Source organism: Schistocerca americana, chromosome 8 (genome assembly GCF_021461395.2).
Source record: "Schistocerca americana isolate TAMUIC-IGC-003095 chromosome 8, iqSchAmer2.1, whole genome shotgun sequence".
NCBI classification, from domain to species: Eukaryota; Metazoa; Arthropoda; class Insecta; order Orthoptera; family Acrididae; genus Schistocerca; species Schistocerca americana.
In genome coordinates this window covers 461,640,393-461,658,961 of record NC_060126.1, presented here as the reverse complement: position 1 = coordinate 461,658,961, position 18,569 = coordinate 461,640,393, and the positions used below count along the sequence as shown (strand labels likewise).

Here is an 18,569-nt window from a genome sequence, read left to right as displayed (position 1 = left end):
ATGTTGCAACAGGTGTATACCGTACAGTATTGGAACCTTACATCATCTTTCAACAAGATGAAGTTCTGCTGCATTGGTCAACAGCCGTTTGCAAGTTACTGGATACGAAATTTCCCAGTTGCTGGATCAGATGCAGAGGACCCATTGCCTGAGCACCACATTCCCAACAATATTACCCAACTGGATTTTTTCTTGTGGGGAATAGTGAAGGACTGCACGTATGTGACCAAAGTGGATGATATTCCTGTGTCAAGATGTGCAGTGTCGTGAAGTATCGAGAGCGGTGCAAGAAGTATCAACTACTGTAGAACTACTGCACAGCAAAGCAGTATCGCAGGGCACCACTGCCACACTTCTACCCTGAAATGACACTGCCAGAGGCCAGAAGGGCAGTTCTGTTCCGAGGCTGGATCCTGTCCACTTCCAGGTAGTTCCTGACAGAGTAACGTCATCATACTGCCTACTCGCCATGACACAGCCCATGTCAACCATTGGGAAGTGAAGAGACTTCTGTCTCCTGTGAACTCTGCCTACATGCCAACGCTATCTGAACTGTTTCAACGAGTGTCTATGAAATTGTGTTTTCTAGCGACTGTAATGAAGCCACAGTACAGCTATTCTGAACTTGTATAAATTTGCCACTCTGTAATCGTGGCTCTGTATAGTGTGTTCTGAACTGCAAGTTTGCATGTGCAGCTTCATAGCTAAAGCCAAGTCTGGCGATCAAATATGAGTTTTGTTGTAATTAATAAAGCATTACTTATTCAGAGAGTTATAATTAACTGTATTATTGCTGGTCACCTCAGCATCCAAGAAGTCTGACACAACAAGCTGTCTTATCACTGATATAAGAGCAACAGTGACAGAAGATGCTGGAGTCACCACAGACTGTAGCGACAACACTGCAGACAGACCAGTGACATGGATTGCCGGCTCCATTACAAAGTCTGGCGAGGGTGTTTACCATCAAGTACCACAGTTAACAACAAACACACAGGTGTGGCCACCATCCATCAGAGGGCATCAACCAACAGCAGAGGAAGGGGATGTGATGATCAGCCAACTATTTCCTGGTGATCATGTGTGTGCAAATAGTCCCAGAAATATCATTCCACGCGGGGCTAGATAAGCCAGTGCCCAGCCATTCAGTAAGCAGTTCTTGACTTGCCAAGTGCTGAGAAGATTGGCAAGTTCCGCTGTGTGCCACCTCGACCATCCTCTCTTCAGCAATGGTTAGGATATGTTGCTTGCATCGGGTTATGTTATCTACCAGCTGCTAACAGCCGATTTCGGTGTGGAACAGCTGTATAGGTATAGAGTCAAAGGGAATTCTGATTGTAGGAATTAGTTGTTATTTGCTTGATCTGTAGAAGGGATCCTTATTGTTTTGTTGGTTTTGAAGAGTGTGTTACTGTTGGTGATTTATTGTGGTTTCCATAATAAATAAGTTGGCAAAGCAAGTTGGTTCTTGCTCTGTAGATTTAGCAGAGGACATGTTACAAAGAAGAAGAGAAATTGGATACAGGTTCAATATCGTTCATGATACAAATGGTTCACATGTAGAGGTGTACTGATGATTATTAAATAAATTCTTTGAGATGCTCGAGCGTATGGTGTGATATATTTACTGCAGTTTTTTTCTTTCCTGGATCTTTGAAATGTGTGAGAGGTTGCAAAGGTACACACTGTACTATGGCTAAGATAGAAGCGAAATCATCCCCAAATTCCTTATAGAATCTGGCAGGGATTCCACCAGTTCCTGGGATCTTGGCCTATTTTAATAATTTCAGCTGCTTCTCAATGTCAATGACACTGATATCTATATCACACACATTTTTAGTGGTGCAGTAATTAAAGTTGTTAACTATACCTGTCTAATCTTCAGTAGAAAAAATAACTAATGAGGAGGTATTAAACAGAATTGGTGAAAAAAGAAATGGCACAACCTGAATAAAAGAAGGTATCAATTAATAGGACATCATGTGAGGCATCAAGGAATAGTCAGTATGGAAATAGTGAGAATGGAGGGGGGGTTACAAACTGTATGGGGAGACCAAGGCTTGAATACAATACAGTAAGCAGGTTCAAGTGGCTGTAGGTTGGGGAGTAGTTATGCACAGATGAAGAGACTTGCACAGGATGAACTAATGTGGAGAGTTGCATTAAACCAGCCCTTGTACTGAAGTCAGCAACACCAACAACAACACCTCTATTGCACCATTCTTAGATAGTGCATCAGAAAAATAAACACCTAAATATTTCTGTGTGAACTCTGATTTGTCTCATCACAATGGCCATTCCTTCTCATGGAACTGGAAGGAAACAAAATGTTTTGGCATTTGAAGCAGAAAAGTGTTGGCTGAAATCTCATGAAAAGATTTTATCACAATGAGAAAAGTCTTATCAATGATTTGTATCACAAACTGTTTATTACACCTGTGTGCCACCCTTCTTTGAACTGTTTCAATAACTTCTGTCTATCCTATCTGAAAAGATCCCCATTCTCTAGAAGATGACAGACAGGTGTAGCGCAGGCAGTTTCTTTAGTGAATTTGCACCTTCCATGTGCCTGGCCAATAAAACAAAGTTTTCAGTTTACCATCAGTGCAGCTTTTGTTATATGTTGCTTCTAATTTTTGGGGTTTCCAACTATAAGTCCTATATATTTAGTTTAATTGATGACCTAAATTTTTTGTCATTTTCCATGTAACAAAGATTCAATGGAATTGTCTTAGTATCTCTACGGAGGACCTCATGATTTTTACTGTTCACGGCCAATTGTCACTTCTTGCACCAGTTACATACCTTGTATGAATCACTTTACAGTTTGTTTTGATCTTGTGCTGAATTCACAACAGTTAACAAGGATATCATGTGCAAACGATCTAAGAGGGCAGCTCAAACTGTTTCCAAAACAATTTATGAAGACTACTGCATAAGTTTATCGCAGACAGCTGCAGTGGGCAGGGTATAATAGCTTCACGTGCCTGCCTCAACCAATTTTGTGAACGTCCATATGGCAGTGCCTCAGCGCTTTGTAGATGGCTAATGTTTTTAATGTTTTCACCTGCAGCCGTTAGTGCTCCACTGTGCTGAAAGCTAGCAACAGGGCTGCAAGCTGTCAAGGATCTACTTATGCTGTCTTGACTGTAGTTATCAAAGATATGTGCTATATTGGCTAATATGTGACAATCTGCACACACAGTTTAATGATACATTAAAAATTTGAGCGTCTGTGACCAAGGCAAGAAATCAGTGTCACTAAAGACACAGCAGTAATTGTGTTGAAGGAGGTACCAGCCACCAACACCTGTTGCAGAAGTATAATTTAATTAATAATATGTTTCAAGTGTAAGTTTTCATAGCATAACACTAATAACTCAAATAACTGTATGTTGCTGCAAATCAATGTTAACTGTTGCACTGCATAAAAAAAATTAAAAAAAACTAGCACTGATCATTATCGTGTTTTCACTAAATGAATGCATAATATATCATTACATCTAGTACACCATTAATAAAAGGCACTGCACAAAATGCAGGACACATTTGCTTTAGATACCTACCTCCGATTCATCCTCTCCTGGTCTCGGACAACCCACATGTGATGGGTTTTCGACCATGAAGAGGAATATCAGGAAACCGCCCCCAGCAATAATGGCACCAGGAACAATAAATGACAAGCCCCAATCCTGTTCGACAAATGCAGCAGCTACTAAAGAACCTAATATATTCCCTACTGAAGTGTGGGAATTCCAGATGCCAAATATTAAACCTGTAAATTCAGGTAAACAATTAGAAAATATATAATAGTCTTCAGCTACACTACACCTACTGAAACCAAGCATAAATGTTAAATAAACATTTCTAAAAACACAAAAATTTGTCATTTAAATGCAGTTCATTACTAGTTCTGATTTATTTCCAGAAGAAACTTAATTCAGAAGGAATCAAACCTAGCTGATCAAGACTCACGCAAGATGAGTGTAATAGTAGACGAACAGCAAATGAAAAGGTATGTTGGAAGTACTGACACAGATTTTAATAATATCTATTTCAATATGAATACAATAACGAGAAGTCCTTGGAGGAATATAAATAATGGAAAAAGTAAAGGAAACTGCTCACCATATTGTCATGTATAAGAAGGTGTAATTAGATGAATGGTGAACAATAACTTCACTTAATGAAGGTTTATTCAGCATTTGCACGTACAAGAGCACGGAGTGAACTGCCTCCAGCCTCCAGTCAGAACACATACAGTATATATACAACTACAGAACATTCCAGTACAATGATTCTTGACATTTGTGGATACTTCTAGAATGTACTTGAACCGAATAAGGAAATTAAAATTTTACAGTCCAGGTGAGTTCTGAACTCACGACCCTCCATGCAACAGTTTAGTATCATAACCACTACACCACAGCACAACTCAGCTTCTTCTGTGACAATATAATGGAAATTCCATGACAGAAAATCAATAATATTAGGAAGAGGATAGATTGCTACTTGCCTTAAAGATGACACATTGAGCTGCAGACTGGCACAACGAAACGATTGTTACCCATTTAGCTTTCAGCACAACCTTCTTCAGAAAAGAAAAGGAAACACACACACACACACACACACACAGCCGGCCGCGGTGGCCAAGTGGTTCTAGGCGCTTCAGTCCAGAACCGCGCGACTGCTACAGTCGCAGGTTTGAATCCTGCCTGGGGCACAGATGTGTGTAATGTCCTTAGGTTAGTTGGGTTTAAGTAGTTCTAAGTTATAGGGGACTGATGACCTCAGATGTTAAGTCCCATAGTGCTCAGAGCAATTTGAATCATTTTTGAACACACACATACAAACACACACTCTTTCACGCAGGAAAGCATACCTCCCACGTACACGACTGTCATCTATGGCAGCTCAGACTGGAATGAAACTGTCATGTTGAACAAAAGCTGCAATCTGGAGTGGGGAGGGGGATAATAGCAGGATAGGGATGTGTGTGTGTGGGGACGTGGGGAGGTGGGGAGAGAAGAGCGCTGTATGGCTGAGCATGCAGGGGCTAGGTGGAGACATGACAAGGCTGTCAGGTGCAGTGTCAGGAGGCTTTGAGGCAGAGGGGGGGGGGGGGGGGAGATGTAGAGCAGAAAAGGAGAGGAGCAGGGATGGGGAAAGACAGGCAGGTGCATTTTCAGAGGGTGGCACACAGGCTGCACACTTCACCAGAAAGCAACCCCCCCCCCCCCCCCCCCCTGTATCCTTCACCTGACTCCAGGTTGCTGCTTTAATTCAATCTAACAGTTACATTCCAGTCCAAGCCACCAGAGATAGCTGTCATATGTGCATGGGGTGTGCTTGCTTGTGTGAATGTGTGTTGTGTTTTCTTTTCTGAAGAAGGCTTTGGCTGAAAGCTCAAGTCTTTTTGTTGTGCCTGTCTGTAACTCAAAGAGTCATCTTTTCAATGAGTAGCAATCTATCCTGTTTCCTAATATTGTTGAACTCCCCCATATAACATAGATCTATAAACAAGACCGAGAATGTTGCAAGGTTTCGAATGTACATGGATGCAATGTAAATTAGGAAACCAACGAGATTTGTAATAGAGATATGATGAATGGAGATACGAAAGGTGAGAATATCTGTTGAGGCAATATTTTTTCTCTTTAAAAACAAGCTGCTCACTATTTACCTCTGTTTCCTTCGCCAAACCAGTTGCCAACAACTGTTACAACACCAGGCCAACCTGTTGTTTGCACAATACCACCTAGCACCTGGAAGTAAAGTACATGCAATTTACTCAAAATACTCCATGTAGCGAAATAAACTTGTACAACAATCAGTAGAAAGACATATTAGATACTGAAATTGGGAAGAACAGATATTTGATTAAAGGGAACTAGTTCTTGAACATCACAATATACTAACAGTGTTGAAGCCTTTTAGATCTTTTTTATCAACATGTTTTGTTCTCTGGATTAACATAAAGGAAGATAGGGGATGAAATCGACAGGTATTACATATACAGAAGACCATAGTGTTCATAGATAATACCGCCACTCACATAGTTATCCAGGGTTGCTTATGAGAAGGATGAACCATTCTTATTCCATGTACTGTTAATTGATTAAGGTTTGCTTTCACTCAAAACTGTCTCTCCCAAGAATATTTTACAGTGGATTGGCTGTTTGTAAAAATTTGTACATGTTATTCACAGAATGTGCCCAAAGCAATGTGAAGTGTTCACATAAAACAAACTGCAGCAAAAGCAGATGTCAGGCTAAGATTCAATGGAGAAATCTTACAGAAATGTAATTCATCCATGAAAAAAGTGCCTTGCAAGACACTTGTTTCACTGGTTCTTGGCTATTACTCATCGATCTGGGACCTTCACCAGATTGGGTTAGTAAAAACAGGTAAGATTAATGAATAATGACATTTTGTCATGGGATCATTTTATCAGTGTGAGAGCTTTACAGAGACATTCAACAAACTACAATGTAGACACAAGAAGAGAATGTTGTGCATCACATTGGGTCTTTCTGTTGAAATTCCAAATGTATACATTCTGGGAAGATTTGGGCAGCATGTTAAATCCTCCCATGTATGTCTCACAAAATAAGCCTAAACACTAAATCAGAGAAATTACAGTTCATATTCATGTTTATACACAATCATTCTTCACATGCACCATTTGAGAATGGAACAGGAAAGGGGGGAAATGATAGTGTTGCAAAAGTACCCTCCACTACACACCAAAAGGTGGCTTATGGAGTATAGATGTTAATAACTCAAAATAATCACAGATATTGAACTACTGAGAAACCTCTGGCAGGTGGCAGTATCTTAAACTCCATAAAACAGCTGGAGACAGTTTTCATTACGTTGTAAAGATTCGACTGGGAAAATCATTCCTTGTGGAGACTAATGTTGATTATCTGCCAGACAGTACATAAGTTGACGTCAAGCTTTGAATTATTTACCGCATTAAATTCCTGTGACAGTTGAGGGATATAGTTCAATACCCACCAACAATTTGGTTTTAGACTTAAGAATCTGTAGTAATGAACTGTATGATGCTTTATCTGACCATGATGGTCAAATGTTAACACTAAGAATGCTGACCAGTTGGGTACAGACCACAGAAGAAAAATATCATATCGCAGAATCATAAGCATTGACTCAATATGGTGTTTTGTGAGAAACTACAGGAAGAAAGCTTTGAAAAATTTATACAGCAAACAGATTAGATGGAAAAGTTAACCCTTTATTAAACATGTTTCACAGCACTTTGCAACTTGTTTACCTCTGAAACAAATAAAGGTGACAATTGAACAGAAACCACAATGAAAGATGGATTACACATGTGATTAAGTCTCTTGACTTGGAAGAGAGGGCTGTACCTCATACAGAGGACATACTGTAGTCAAAAATTTGAAACTTCATTACCAACAGTACTGTAAACTCCTTGAGTATGTTACTAAAAGGACAGACACCTGGACTACGATTTAAGTTGACTTGAACAATAAGGCAAAACAATTTGGAACACTGTAAAAAATTATCCAAATGAAATTAAGCACCTAGAAAATAGCCTGGGAGAAATGGTGATGCTTTGGAATCAATGGCCACCAAATTCAATGGCTACTTCCCCACAGTGGCAGAAAATGTTGTACCCATCAAGATTAGATTTATTTATGGCATTTTTGTAATTAATAAATGTCCCAGGGCATATATCCTAACAGATTTAAAGATGCTGTAAAACTGAAGACAAAGACAAGCAACACCCTTAATTACAGACCTATTTTCCTTCCATTATTTTCAAACAATTTTGAGAAAATTGTCTTACGACAGACCACTGGCTCATTTAAGTGAGATGAATGTGTTAACTGCCTGGCAATTTATTTTTCATAAAAGATCATCCACAGAAAAAGCAATAAATGATCTCAGAAATACACTGAGGTGACAAAAGTCATGGCATAGCAATAAGCACATATACGAATAGTGGTAGTATCGCATACATGAGGTATAAAAAGGCAGTATGTTGAAGAACATGTCATTTGTACTCAGGTGATACATGTGAAAAGGTTTCCAACATGACTAAGGCTGCATGACAGAAATGGTAGTTGGAGCCAGACACATGGGGCATTCCAATTCAGATATTGTTATGGAATTCAATATTCCGAGATCCACAGTGTCAAGAATGTGCCAAGAATACCAAAATTCTGGCATCACCTCTCACCACGGACAATGCAGTGGCCAAAGCTTTCACTTTGCAACTGAGAGTAGATGCATTTGTTAGAGTTGTCAGTGCTAACAGACAAGTAACACTGCATGTAATAACCACAGAAATCAATGTAGAACTTATGTTCCCAAACAACAATGGAATTTTTATGGATGGCAAAGGTCCATGTCATTTGGACGCAATTGTTTGTGATTGGTTTGAAGAGCATTGTGGATAGTTTGAGCGAATGATTTTTTGATGAATGATTTGGCACCCACATTGCCCAACATGAACCCCATCATACATTTATGGAACATAATCTAGAGGTCAGTTACATACCTTGTATGAATCACAAAATCCTGCAGCGGCAACACTTTTGCTATTATGAATGACTACAGAGGCAGCATGGCTCAATATTTCTGCAGGGGCTTCCACGGACTCATTGAGTCCATGCTATGCTGAGTTGCTGAACTACATCAGGCAAAAATTTTGTGACATTACCAAGCCTTTGTGTGGGTCACAAAATTCAATTTAGAAACTGAAGTGTTATGGCAATAATGGTAATCATTTTACACGGATGGATTCTTACCTTCACAACAGCAAACAGGGTACCTCATTAACAGACTGTCTCAGACATGAAACTATCCAGTGACTTTAACGAATGGTTCAAAAACTAATATTTGCTGAAGACAAGCATTCTAATGAGGGGTTGAAACAGCATTATCAGTCACACCTCAGTTGATAACTGAAAAGGCCTACAACTTGTTTACAGCTAACAGTTTAAGTCTTAATTTCATGAAGGCTCAAATTATGCCACTTCAGACAAACATTAACAACTTGTTAGCATCAGAAGAAGACATTATTATAATTCACTAAATCAGTGTCAAATTCCATGGAACCCGGCTGGAAAATAAGTTAAAAGATAGTGAAAACATAGATAAACTAATCGAGAAGCTCAGTTCAGCATGTTCTGTTCTCAGAAACATCTCTCTGAAGACAGTAGCATTTGCTTATTTTCATAATGGGTGTGTCAAAAAGAGTGTTGGATTTTGAAAGCACATTATTTTTATTTATTGTTATTGGAAAGATTGTTTCCGCATATTTTGTCATGAGTGTTCATTGAGGTATGTTTTGATACTGTGCTTTTGTTTTCCAGGTCTGTGTTTGTGGAGTATTGGCATGGAAACATACAGTATTGAACAGTGAGTGTAGGTTGTGAAAACTCACTAGAAGAACGGCAAAAGTTTTGTGCAAAATGTTCAGAAACTCTGTACTATTTTTGGACACAGCAATGCAACAAATGAATCCACTGTCCATATGTCCATCAAGAAATTTGTGTGTGTGTGTGTGTGGGGGGGGGGGGGGGGGGGGGTGAGTGGGAAGACAGTTTAACAGTATGTCTCAAAAGCCCTGAACACCCTCAAAGTGGCCAGAATGAGGCAAATGACGTTGCTGTCCGTTACTCTGTTACTGTGAGTCGGGGAAAATCATGTCACCTGCATGCTCAAGAAGTGTGCATGTGTCCCGCAACAATGCACAGAATCTTAATGAAAAATTTGTGCTTGCAAGCGTACAAAGCTTAGTTAGGGGGAGCCGGAACGATTCATCTCCTTCAAGTTAATTTTAGCAAATAGAAGGAACCTTTTTTCTAAAACCATTAAACATATTGCTCTGAAATTTGGACTACATGTTCAGTGAATATTTCTCTACAAAGTTATAATGTCATGTTAAGAAATATTAATTGGTTTTTGTTTTATATTTTTTTTTTAAACAGATGTTTATTTTTTTCTCTAACATTTTGCTCTTTTTCTTCTATAACTCTTGAATTATACAATATTCTTTTACAATTTGTTATAAAAATAAAGGAAAAGAAGTAAACAATATTGTGTATAAATTTCATTGATATACTGTAGGCAGTTTTTGAGAAAATGTTCCTCAAAGATGAAAATTTTAAAGTTACGGGGAATTGGTTTATAAAGTTTTTATTCCTGCCCCATATGATGGATTATCAGCATCCTCTTCTTTTTTCCAGTGTTAGTTTCCTTTTCACTGGTCTTTTCTTCCCTTTTGCTGCATGTTGTAGGCTTTTGTCTCTTCTTCCTGCACCTCTTAGTCTTTCTTCATCAATTAGGCACATTTTGAAAATGGTGTTGTATCGTCCTGGTTGGACACCTAAATGTTTCAGCACATCACATTTGATAATGTTTCCTTCATTGTATGTTGCCACTGCATCATACACTCCAAAATGCAATGTTTTTATCTGTACAAACACTCTTTTGGGAATCCTAATCCAAATTAAATTATTTACACTTTAATTTGGATTTTGTGTTTTCCCATGTAAACACTTTTCCAATAAACTTGGCTGTGATAAATCTCTGAATATGGGCTCAATTACATCAATTACAGCATTTGGCAAACTGTTTTTATGGACATATTCCTTTCCTGATTGGTACTTACACCACGAGTCGTCACCTGTGGGGCACAGTGCATGTTGTGGGTGCTCATTTGTTGATGCAGTATAAAAATAATGCCCATACTGCTCTCCTCATGTGTTCAATGCTTCTTGTATTTTGCCTAATTGCACACCCATAATACCTCTGCAATCTATCAGTTGCTTCATCTGTCAATCTCCCTCTTCCTCCAAGGGTCTTACCATCACTAAGCTTCTGGGATCCTAATGTCTGCGTTAGTTTGCACAAGTGAGGCCCCATGCGCTTCTGCACAGGTCCAATGCACTCCTGTTTTTTAATGTGAATTTCGCTGCCATAAGGTTTGAGTTCCTCTACAGCTTTATATCCCTTAGAATCACCATCTCCTAGATAGTTAGTGTATCATACATCATACCACTCCTGTGATCTGGAAAAAATTGCTTTCACTCCCTCTACTTCCATTGCTCCACTCGTGCTGTGAAAATTTGCTTCACAACTTACACTATGTTCGTCCTTGGTATTGCCCTTACATCTACAATGCTTTGAGAGAACAGCAACATCAATTGCTTCGCAACTGTCTCCACAGGTAGCTGTCACAACTCCATTTACAGATTTATGACCTCTACATTGCCATGATCCATCTAAAGCAACAGTCAAATCTCTACAATTCCCATTATCTGTCACAGCTTCTTCAACTGCTTTCTTCATTGTTGCTTGAGCAATATCTTCAGCAGAAGATCCCACCATTCATTATAAAATCCAAACTTGGTTGGTGGTTTTGGCAAGTTCATAATGCCACATAACATTGTCCCTGCAACACTGCCGTCGCCAATGCAACGCAAGCCATACACTAGCCGGTAATTTCCAAGAATGATTGCCTATCGAAGAGGCTGGGTCCAAACGACACATATCGAATGTGTGATCGTAAATTGATCATGCAACTCCGGTGGCGGGTGTTGTGATCAATTATTGGTGATCATCATTTTTGTCTGTTTCCAGTTGTTCCTGTAGTTACTCAAATTACATACCTCCACAAATTATTTGTGAGTTGCTAGGGACACCCAGATGATTTATGTTGTTAGTGAGTGGGATGTCTGGTGTTCTTGATGTTTCTTCAGTGGATTCTCTCACAGGGAAAAATCTAATTCCATGATTATCCAGCATAGAAAATTGTTTGACTTTTTGCCGCAAATATGGAGTACTACCAGATGAGGGAAGAAGGGACTGTGTAGACTGTGGTGGTGCGAAGTGTGTAAAACTTCATAAGAATGGTTTCGATGCTGAAATACTGTTGTTTCAAAATATTAGAGAGCCAGGAAATGTTAATTATTTCATTCACAACATTACTGTCACTTTCATAGTTTTCAAATTTTTCTTTGCTGTCACAAAGTTTCTTGCTGGAAGAAGTTCTATCACATTCATTTGGAGTAGTCAGTGAAGCAGTCTGAGCAGCATCTCCCTTCGAAACAACAAAAGATTTATTCTTCCACTCATTTTGCCTTTTCTTAAACACTCAATTGCTGAAACGGGGCATACTGATATCCACAAACCAAATATGTAAAACAGGTATGTGCAAAATCTACATCTACATACATACTCCGCAATCCACCATACGGTATGTGGCGGAGGGAACCTCGTACCACAACTAGCATCTTCTCTCCCTGTTCCACTCCCAAACAGAACGAGGAAAAAATGACTGCCTATGTGCCTCTGTACGAGCCCTAATCTCTCTTATCTTATCTTTGTGGTCTTTCCGCGAAATATAAGTTGGCAGCAGTAAAATTGTACTGCAGTCAGCCTCAAATGCTGGTTCTCTAAATTTCCTCAGTAGTGATTCACGAAAAGAATGCCTCATTTCCTCTAGAGACTCCGACCCGAATTCCTGAAGCATTTCCGTAACACTCGCGTGACGATCAAACCTACCAGTAACAGATCTAGCAGCCCGCCTCTGAATTGCTTCTATGTCCTCCCTCAATCTGACATGATAGGGATCCCAAATGCTCGAGCAGTACTCAAGAAGAGGTCATATTAGTGTTTTATAAGCGGTCTCCTTTACAGATGAACCACATCTTCCCAAAATTCTACCAATGAACTGAAGATGACTATCCGCCTTCCCCACGACTGCCATTACATGCTTGTCCCACTTCATATCGCTATGCAATGTTACGTCCAAATATTTAATCGACATGACTGTGTCAAGCACTACACTACTAATGGAGTATTCAAACATTCCAGGATTCTTTTTTCTATTCATCTGCATTAATTTACATTTGTCTATACTTAGAGTTAGCTGCCATTCATCAAATACGCAAAATTGAACAGCTAAACAACACAAAGCGAACTCCACAAGTCAACACACATGTTATAGCATTTGTATTTACCGATATAAACAGTCACTTGTCACAGTGATAAAGCCACACAACGTTGGAAAACAAAACACTGTCTAATTCTGCAAAGACACCCTGCTTGCAGCCAGTGAGCGGCGCCATCAGAGGTGACATACCAAGTCGTTAAACCGTTTACGTGGCGCATCAACTTTGCAGCGATAAAAAACACACTTAGAATTTACTTAGAAGGGTGAAACTTGATTTGTTTTATTCAGAAAACTCCAAATAATTTTATAATGAAAAAAAAAAACATTAATTTTGTCATTTTTATCGTTCCAGCTCCCCTTAACACAGGAACCAATGGACCATGGAAAAAAACAACACTTGTGCAATGGATCCTGGAAAAGGAATGAGAGAACATGGTTTCACAAAGTGAATCACTTTCCAAAATCAATTCCATTTAAACAGCTTTGTGAACAAGCATAGTTGTCAAATGTGGGGATCAGAGAACCCAACAGTAATTCATGAAAGATACATGCATCCTCAGTGAATTACAGTTTAGAGTGGGATTTGGAGTGTTGGCTTAATCCGTCATTACTTTTTTGAAGATGAACAAGGAAGGGCTGTCACACTAAATGGAGTTCACTTTTTATTGCACGATGCACACTGCTTTCCTTTGGCCCCATTTGGATCAAATGTAGATAGAGAATTTTAATTCCAACAAGACAGCACAACCTGCCACACTTCAGGGGACACAATCCCTCCATTGCATGAAAATTTCCTTGACAGACTAATCTTTTTATGATGAGACCAAATCTATCCACCTCAGTCTTGTGACCTGACCTATTGGAGATACACTAAGTCATGAGTTTACCAGAACAAACCCCTTAATCCGTTGGAACTCAAACAAGAAATTTAACATATTCATGACAAAGTTGATGGGGAAAAGTGTGAGTGGGTGATGGTTAATTTCATGGACCAAGTAATCACTTGTAGCGTTTGTGTGTGTGTGTGTGTGTGTGTGAGAGAGAGAGAGAGAGCGGGGGGGGGGGGGGGGGGGGGGGGGGGTTAGGGTGTCGTATACCAGACACTACGTTTCACGTTTAAACCACAACACCTCCTGAAGAGAATTGTGTGCTTTGTTGGCTTCTTTCAAATAAATGCATTCAATTTATAGTAGCTTCAAATCCAGTCTTCTGTTTGAGACACCCTTTATTTTCATTTCCCTTTTTATTGAATTATCTTGTGCTACAGTGCAACTAAAGTTCTACTTTTTCTGAAATTATGTCTTCATCTAATCATATATTGCCACATCAGCAAAACAATCCACATCACTTTTTTCATTATATAATCTTGCATAATTTACAATATCACTATACTGACTTGTCCTACATCACAATACACACAGTACACCTCTTTCATTTCAAATGATTAGTGGACCAAAAAAGTACAGTTACACTCCAAGGAAATAAAGTGTTTATTCAGCCGAAGCAGCAGTGAGTATATTTTGTGATGGAAATTCACACATACATTTAAATTTACATTTTGAAAACCACTGAATTGCATGGTCGAAGACCCCTAACATCATATCACTTGTTACAGTTGCTTCCAGTTCTAATTACGTATGGACCAAGGAGAAAATGACTACTTAAATAGCTATGCACATGCTATAATTAGGCTAATGCTGACTTTGTGATCTCTATGGGAGTGATACGAAAGAAGCTAAAATACAGGGATGCTACAAATGATTCATTCATTTTCAGAGTTCTATATTTTCCAAAGTATTACATGCAAGGATTTGATTGATGCATGAATAGAACTGTAATTTCACCAAATTTGCGTTGTGCTCACCAGTTGGTGTTACGAGTGCAGCACTCTGACAAAATGGTAACAAAGATGTTTATCTGCTACAGCAGTGCAGGAAGTATTCACAAAGAATTAGAAAGAACTACTGTATAAGTAGAGGATTGTGTGTTGGTATCTAGACAAAGCTGCATGGGCTGTTTTTCTTCTGAGGACCCTGTGACAGGTACCTCTTACCTTGATACAATGAACTTGTGATTATTTCCACAACTGACTTCTGATTCCAAAAATCATCTTCTAACAAGATGGGACACCCCCCCTCATTGGAGCAATGATGTTTGATTCTATGAAAACGATGAAATTCTGTGTTGCTCTATTGGGCATAGTGACCCCCTCCCCCCCTCCCTCAGGTCACCTGACTCAATGCTTTGTGACTTTTTCCTATCCTTGTGAGTACATTATGGATCACATTTATGTACTCCCACTACCAACAAAAGTGGATTGGCGCAGAGAACACACAAATGCTGCTGCGATGACCACTGACATGATGTTCTAAATAGGGTGTGGAATGAGCCTTAGTATCTCTTGGAAGTTTGTCATGTGACAAGACGGGCACTTACAGAATATTTGTAGAGTTTTTGGTTCAATTCATGCATCAAACATATTTGTACATGTAATATTTTGGAAAATATTGAACTCTGAAAACAATTAATAATTTCTAATAGCTCTGAATATTTCTAGATTCTTTGCTTTACACTGGTTATTGAAACTCTGTATGCAAGCTTTCAAGGGATAGCTGGCATCAAGTGTTTACAAATTAAAGTTTTGCATCATTTCCATGAGACTCCCCAGAGCCAAGCAAACCTATGATCACTCATGTTGCCTTTGTTTGAGTATGTTTTAACGTCATGTAGACATAGAGAAAAAGAAATTGAATTGAGTTTCTGTACAAGTCTCCTGTTCTGTGTGGTTTGAGTCCACACACTTGAACAATATTTCATTATTGGAGGCACAAGTGTTTTATGAACAGTTTCATTTGTGGACTGACTACCATACCAAATGGGGGATAATGATATATACAAAGAAGGGAGGTAAAAATGTTAACATGTGTTTTTATTCATGGGGGAGCATCACAGAAATGTTGTAGAATTGGAAAACAGATGTAAATTATCCTCCAAAAGCCTGTTTACAACTCCCAGAACCAGTGTTAAGTGAGTCTAGAGAGATTCTTGTGCCTTCTACATATTGCTGTCCACAGAGGCATTTAGGCCGTCATTGATCCCCTGCTGCACACATTGGAATGAGAAGAAACCATAATGTGTGGTACTGTGCTAAGTATCTACTGCCATGCACTTCACTGTGGTTTGTAGAATATGTATGTAGACACAGAACTATGACTACACTGTCGGAATACATGACACAAAAATAATTTTCTTGTAAACTTTGCCTCCATGTCTAATACTCAGAGTGGAGTTGTGTACTCCGGAGCAAAGGTATTCAACTAGCTTTCATTTAATATAAAGCAGGAAACTGGAAATCACAACAAAAATTAATTAAAAATACATCTTAATATGATTTTTTTCTACAAGTTATCTGAATTTTTAGATTCAACGCTAAAAAATTCTGTTAGTTACATGGCAAGTAGAAGTGTATGCTGTAGAACTTCTTGTTTAGTAGAAATGTACTGTAAACTCTTTACTTAAGGATGTAGATAACTATGACTGTAATCAAGAAAAGCTATCAATAGATCAACAGCAGTAAACTTTGCCTCCGTGTCTAATACTCAGAGTGGAGTTGTGTACTCCGGAGCAAAGGTATTCAACTAACTTTCATTTAATATAAAGCAGGAAACTGGAAATCACAACAAAAATTAATTAAAAATACATCTTAATATGATTTTTTTCTACAAGTTATCTGAATTTTTAGATTCAACGCTAAAAAATTCTGTTAGTTACATGGCAAGTAGAAGTGTATGCTGTAGAACTTCTTGTTTAGTAGAAATGTACTGTAAACTGAGCTCTTTACTTAAGGATGTAGATAACTATGACTGTAATCAAGAAAAGCTATCAATAGATCAACAGCAGTCACTTAGTATAAATGAGGCAGCAGCTTTTTTCCACAGCTGCAGCTTCATTCCAAAAATACTGTACACAGATTAAGTTTTTATAATTTACCTGTCTGTTGTTAATATATCTTTAAGTGTTCCCCCTCACCCACCCCCTCCCCAAGAACTGTACACCTAGCTGTGGTGGGGTGGCATGCATGCCTCCATGACAGAGATAGCTGTACCATAGCTACAACCACAACAAATGGGTATCTGTTGAGAGACCAGACAAACATGTGGTTCCTGAAAGGGGGCAGCAGTATTTTCAGTGGTTACACTGAGCGAGGTGGCACAGTGGTTAGCACACTGCACTCGCATTCGGGAGGACGACAGTTCAATCCCGCGTCTGGCCATTCTGATTTAGGTTTTCCGTGATTTCCCTAAATTGCTCCAGGCAAATGCCGGGATGGTTCCACTGAAAGGGCACGGCTGACTTCCTTCCCCGTCCTTCCCTAATCCGATGAGACCGATGACCTCGCTGTTTGGTCTCTTCCCCCAAACAACCAAATCCCCAACCAACCCAGTAGTTACAGGGGCAACAGTCTGGATGATTAACTGATCTGGCTTTGTAACATGGTCTTGCTACGCTGGTACTGCAAATGACTGAAAGCAAGGTGAAACTACAGCCAACATTTTTTCTCCAAGGGAATGGAGCTGTATTGTATACTCAAATTAGGTAAAATATTCTGCAGGTACAATAGTCCCCCCACTGGTATCTCCAGCCAGGCACTACTCTAGGGATTTTGTCATACAGAAAAACTGAAGAAACTTTAAAAAGGGGATTGGATAGGTTGACGATAGATATAGTGGCAATTTGTGAAGTTCAATGGCATGATAAACAGTACTCCTGGTCAGGTGAGTACAGGGTTATAAATACAACACCAAATAGGGGTGATACAGGAGTAGGTTTAACAATGAATAAGAAAATATTATGAACAGCAGAGTGAATGCATTATCGTAGCCAAGGTAGACACGAAGCCAACATCCACCACATTAGGACAAGTTTATGAGCCAGCTAGCTCCACAGATGAAGAGATTGAAAGAATGTATGATGAGACAAAATAAATTATTTAGATAATTAAGGGAGAGAGAGGTTTAATTGTGATGAGGGACTGGAATTCGGTAGTAGGAAGAGAGGGAAACCTAGTAGGTGAATACGGACTGGACGAAAGGAATGAAAGAGGAAGCAGAATTTTGCATAGAGCATAATTTGCTCACTGCTCATTTCATTGATTGGTGACTCCATGGAGTGCTGTGTGCACAATGTCCATATATGTTAAATTAAAAGGAATGTCAGTGTTGGCCATCATATTGATGTTTTATTGATAGTATAATCGATTTTCGATCACATGGTGATCATCTTCAGTGCTGTACAAATTAAACTCAGACACTGGTATCAAGTTATCAATAACCAAGTTTTGGTTATTGATAACTTGATACCAGTGTCTGAGTTTAATTTGTACAGCACTGAAGATGATCACTATGTGATCAAAAATCAATTCTGCTATCAATAAATCATCAATATTACGGGCAACACTGACCTTCCTTTTAATTTAACTGCTCATTTCGTCTAAGAATCGTGAAAGAAGGAAATTTTCAGATTGATTCTACAATGGAAAGAAAAGATTTCAGAACCAAATTTTAAACTGCAAGACATTTCCAGGGGCAGGTGTCTACTCTGACCACATTTTTTG

At 39.0% G+C, this 18,569-nt stretch overlaps 1 protein-coding gene across 6 annotated transcripts in view; it reads right to left on the bottom strand.

The window, feature by feature from the left end:
- Positions 1-18,569, bottom strand: part of LOC124544755 (glucose-6-phosphate exchanger SLC37A2) — a 379,793-nt gene that overhangs the window by 55,247 nt on the left and 305,977 nt on the right. For all 6 annotated transcript variants that reach the window (XM_047123420.1, XM_047123418.1, XM_047123419.1 and 3 more), the window contains exons 6-7: positions 5,684-5,765; positions 3,567-3,775 (exon numbers count right to left, since the gene is read on the bottom strand). In XM_047123420.1, coding sequence (XP_046979376.1) covers positions 3,567-3,775; positions 5,684-5,765 — 291 coding nt within the window. The remainder of the gene's footprint in view (positions 1-3,566; positions 3,776-5,683; positions 5,766-18,569) is intronic.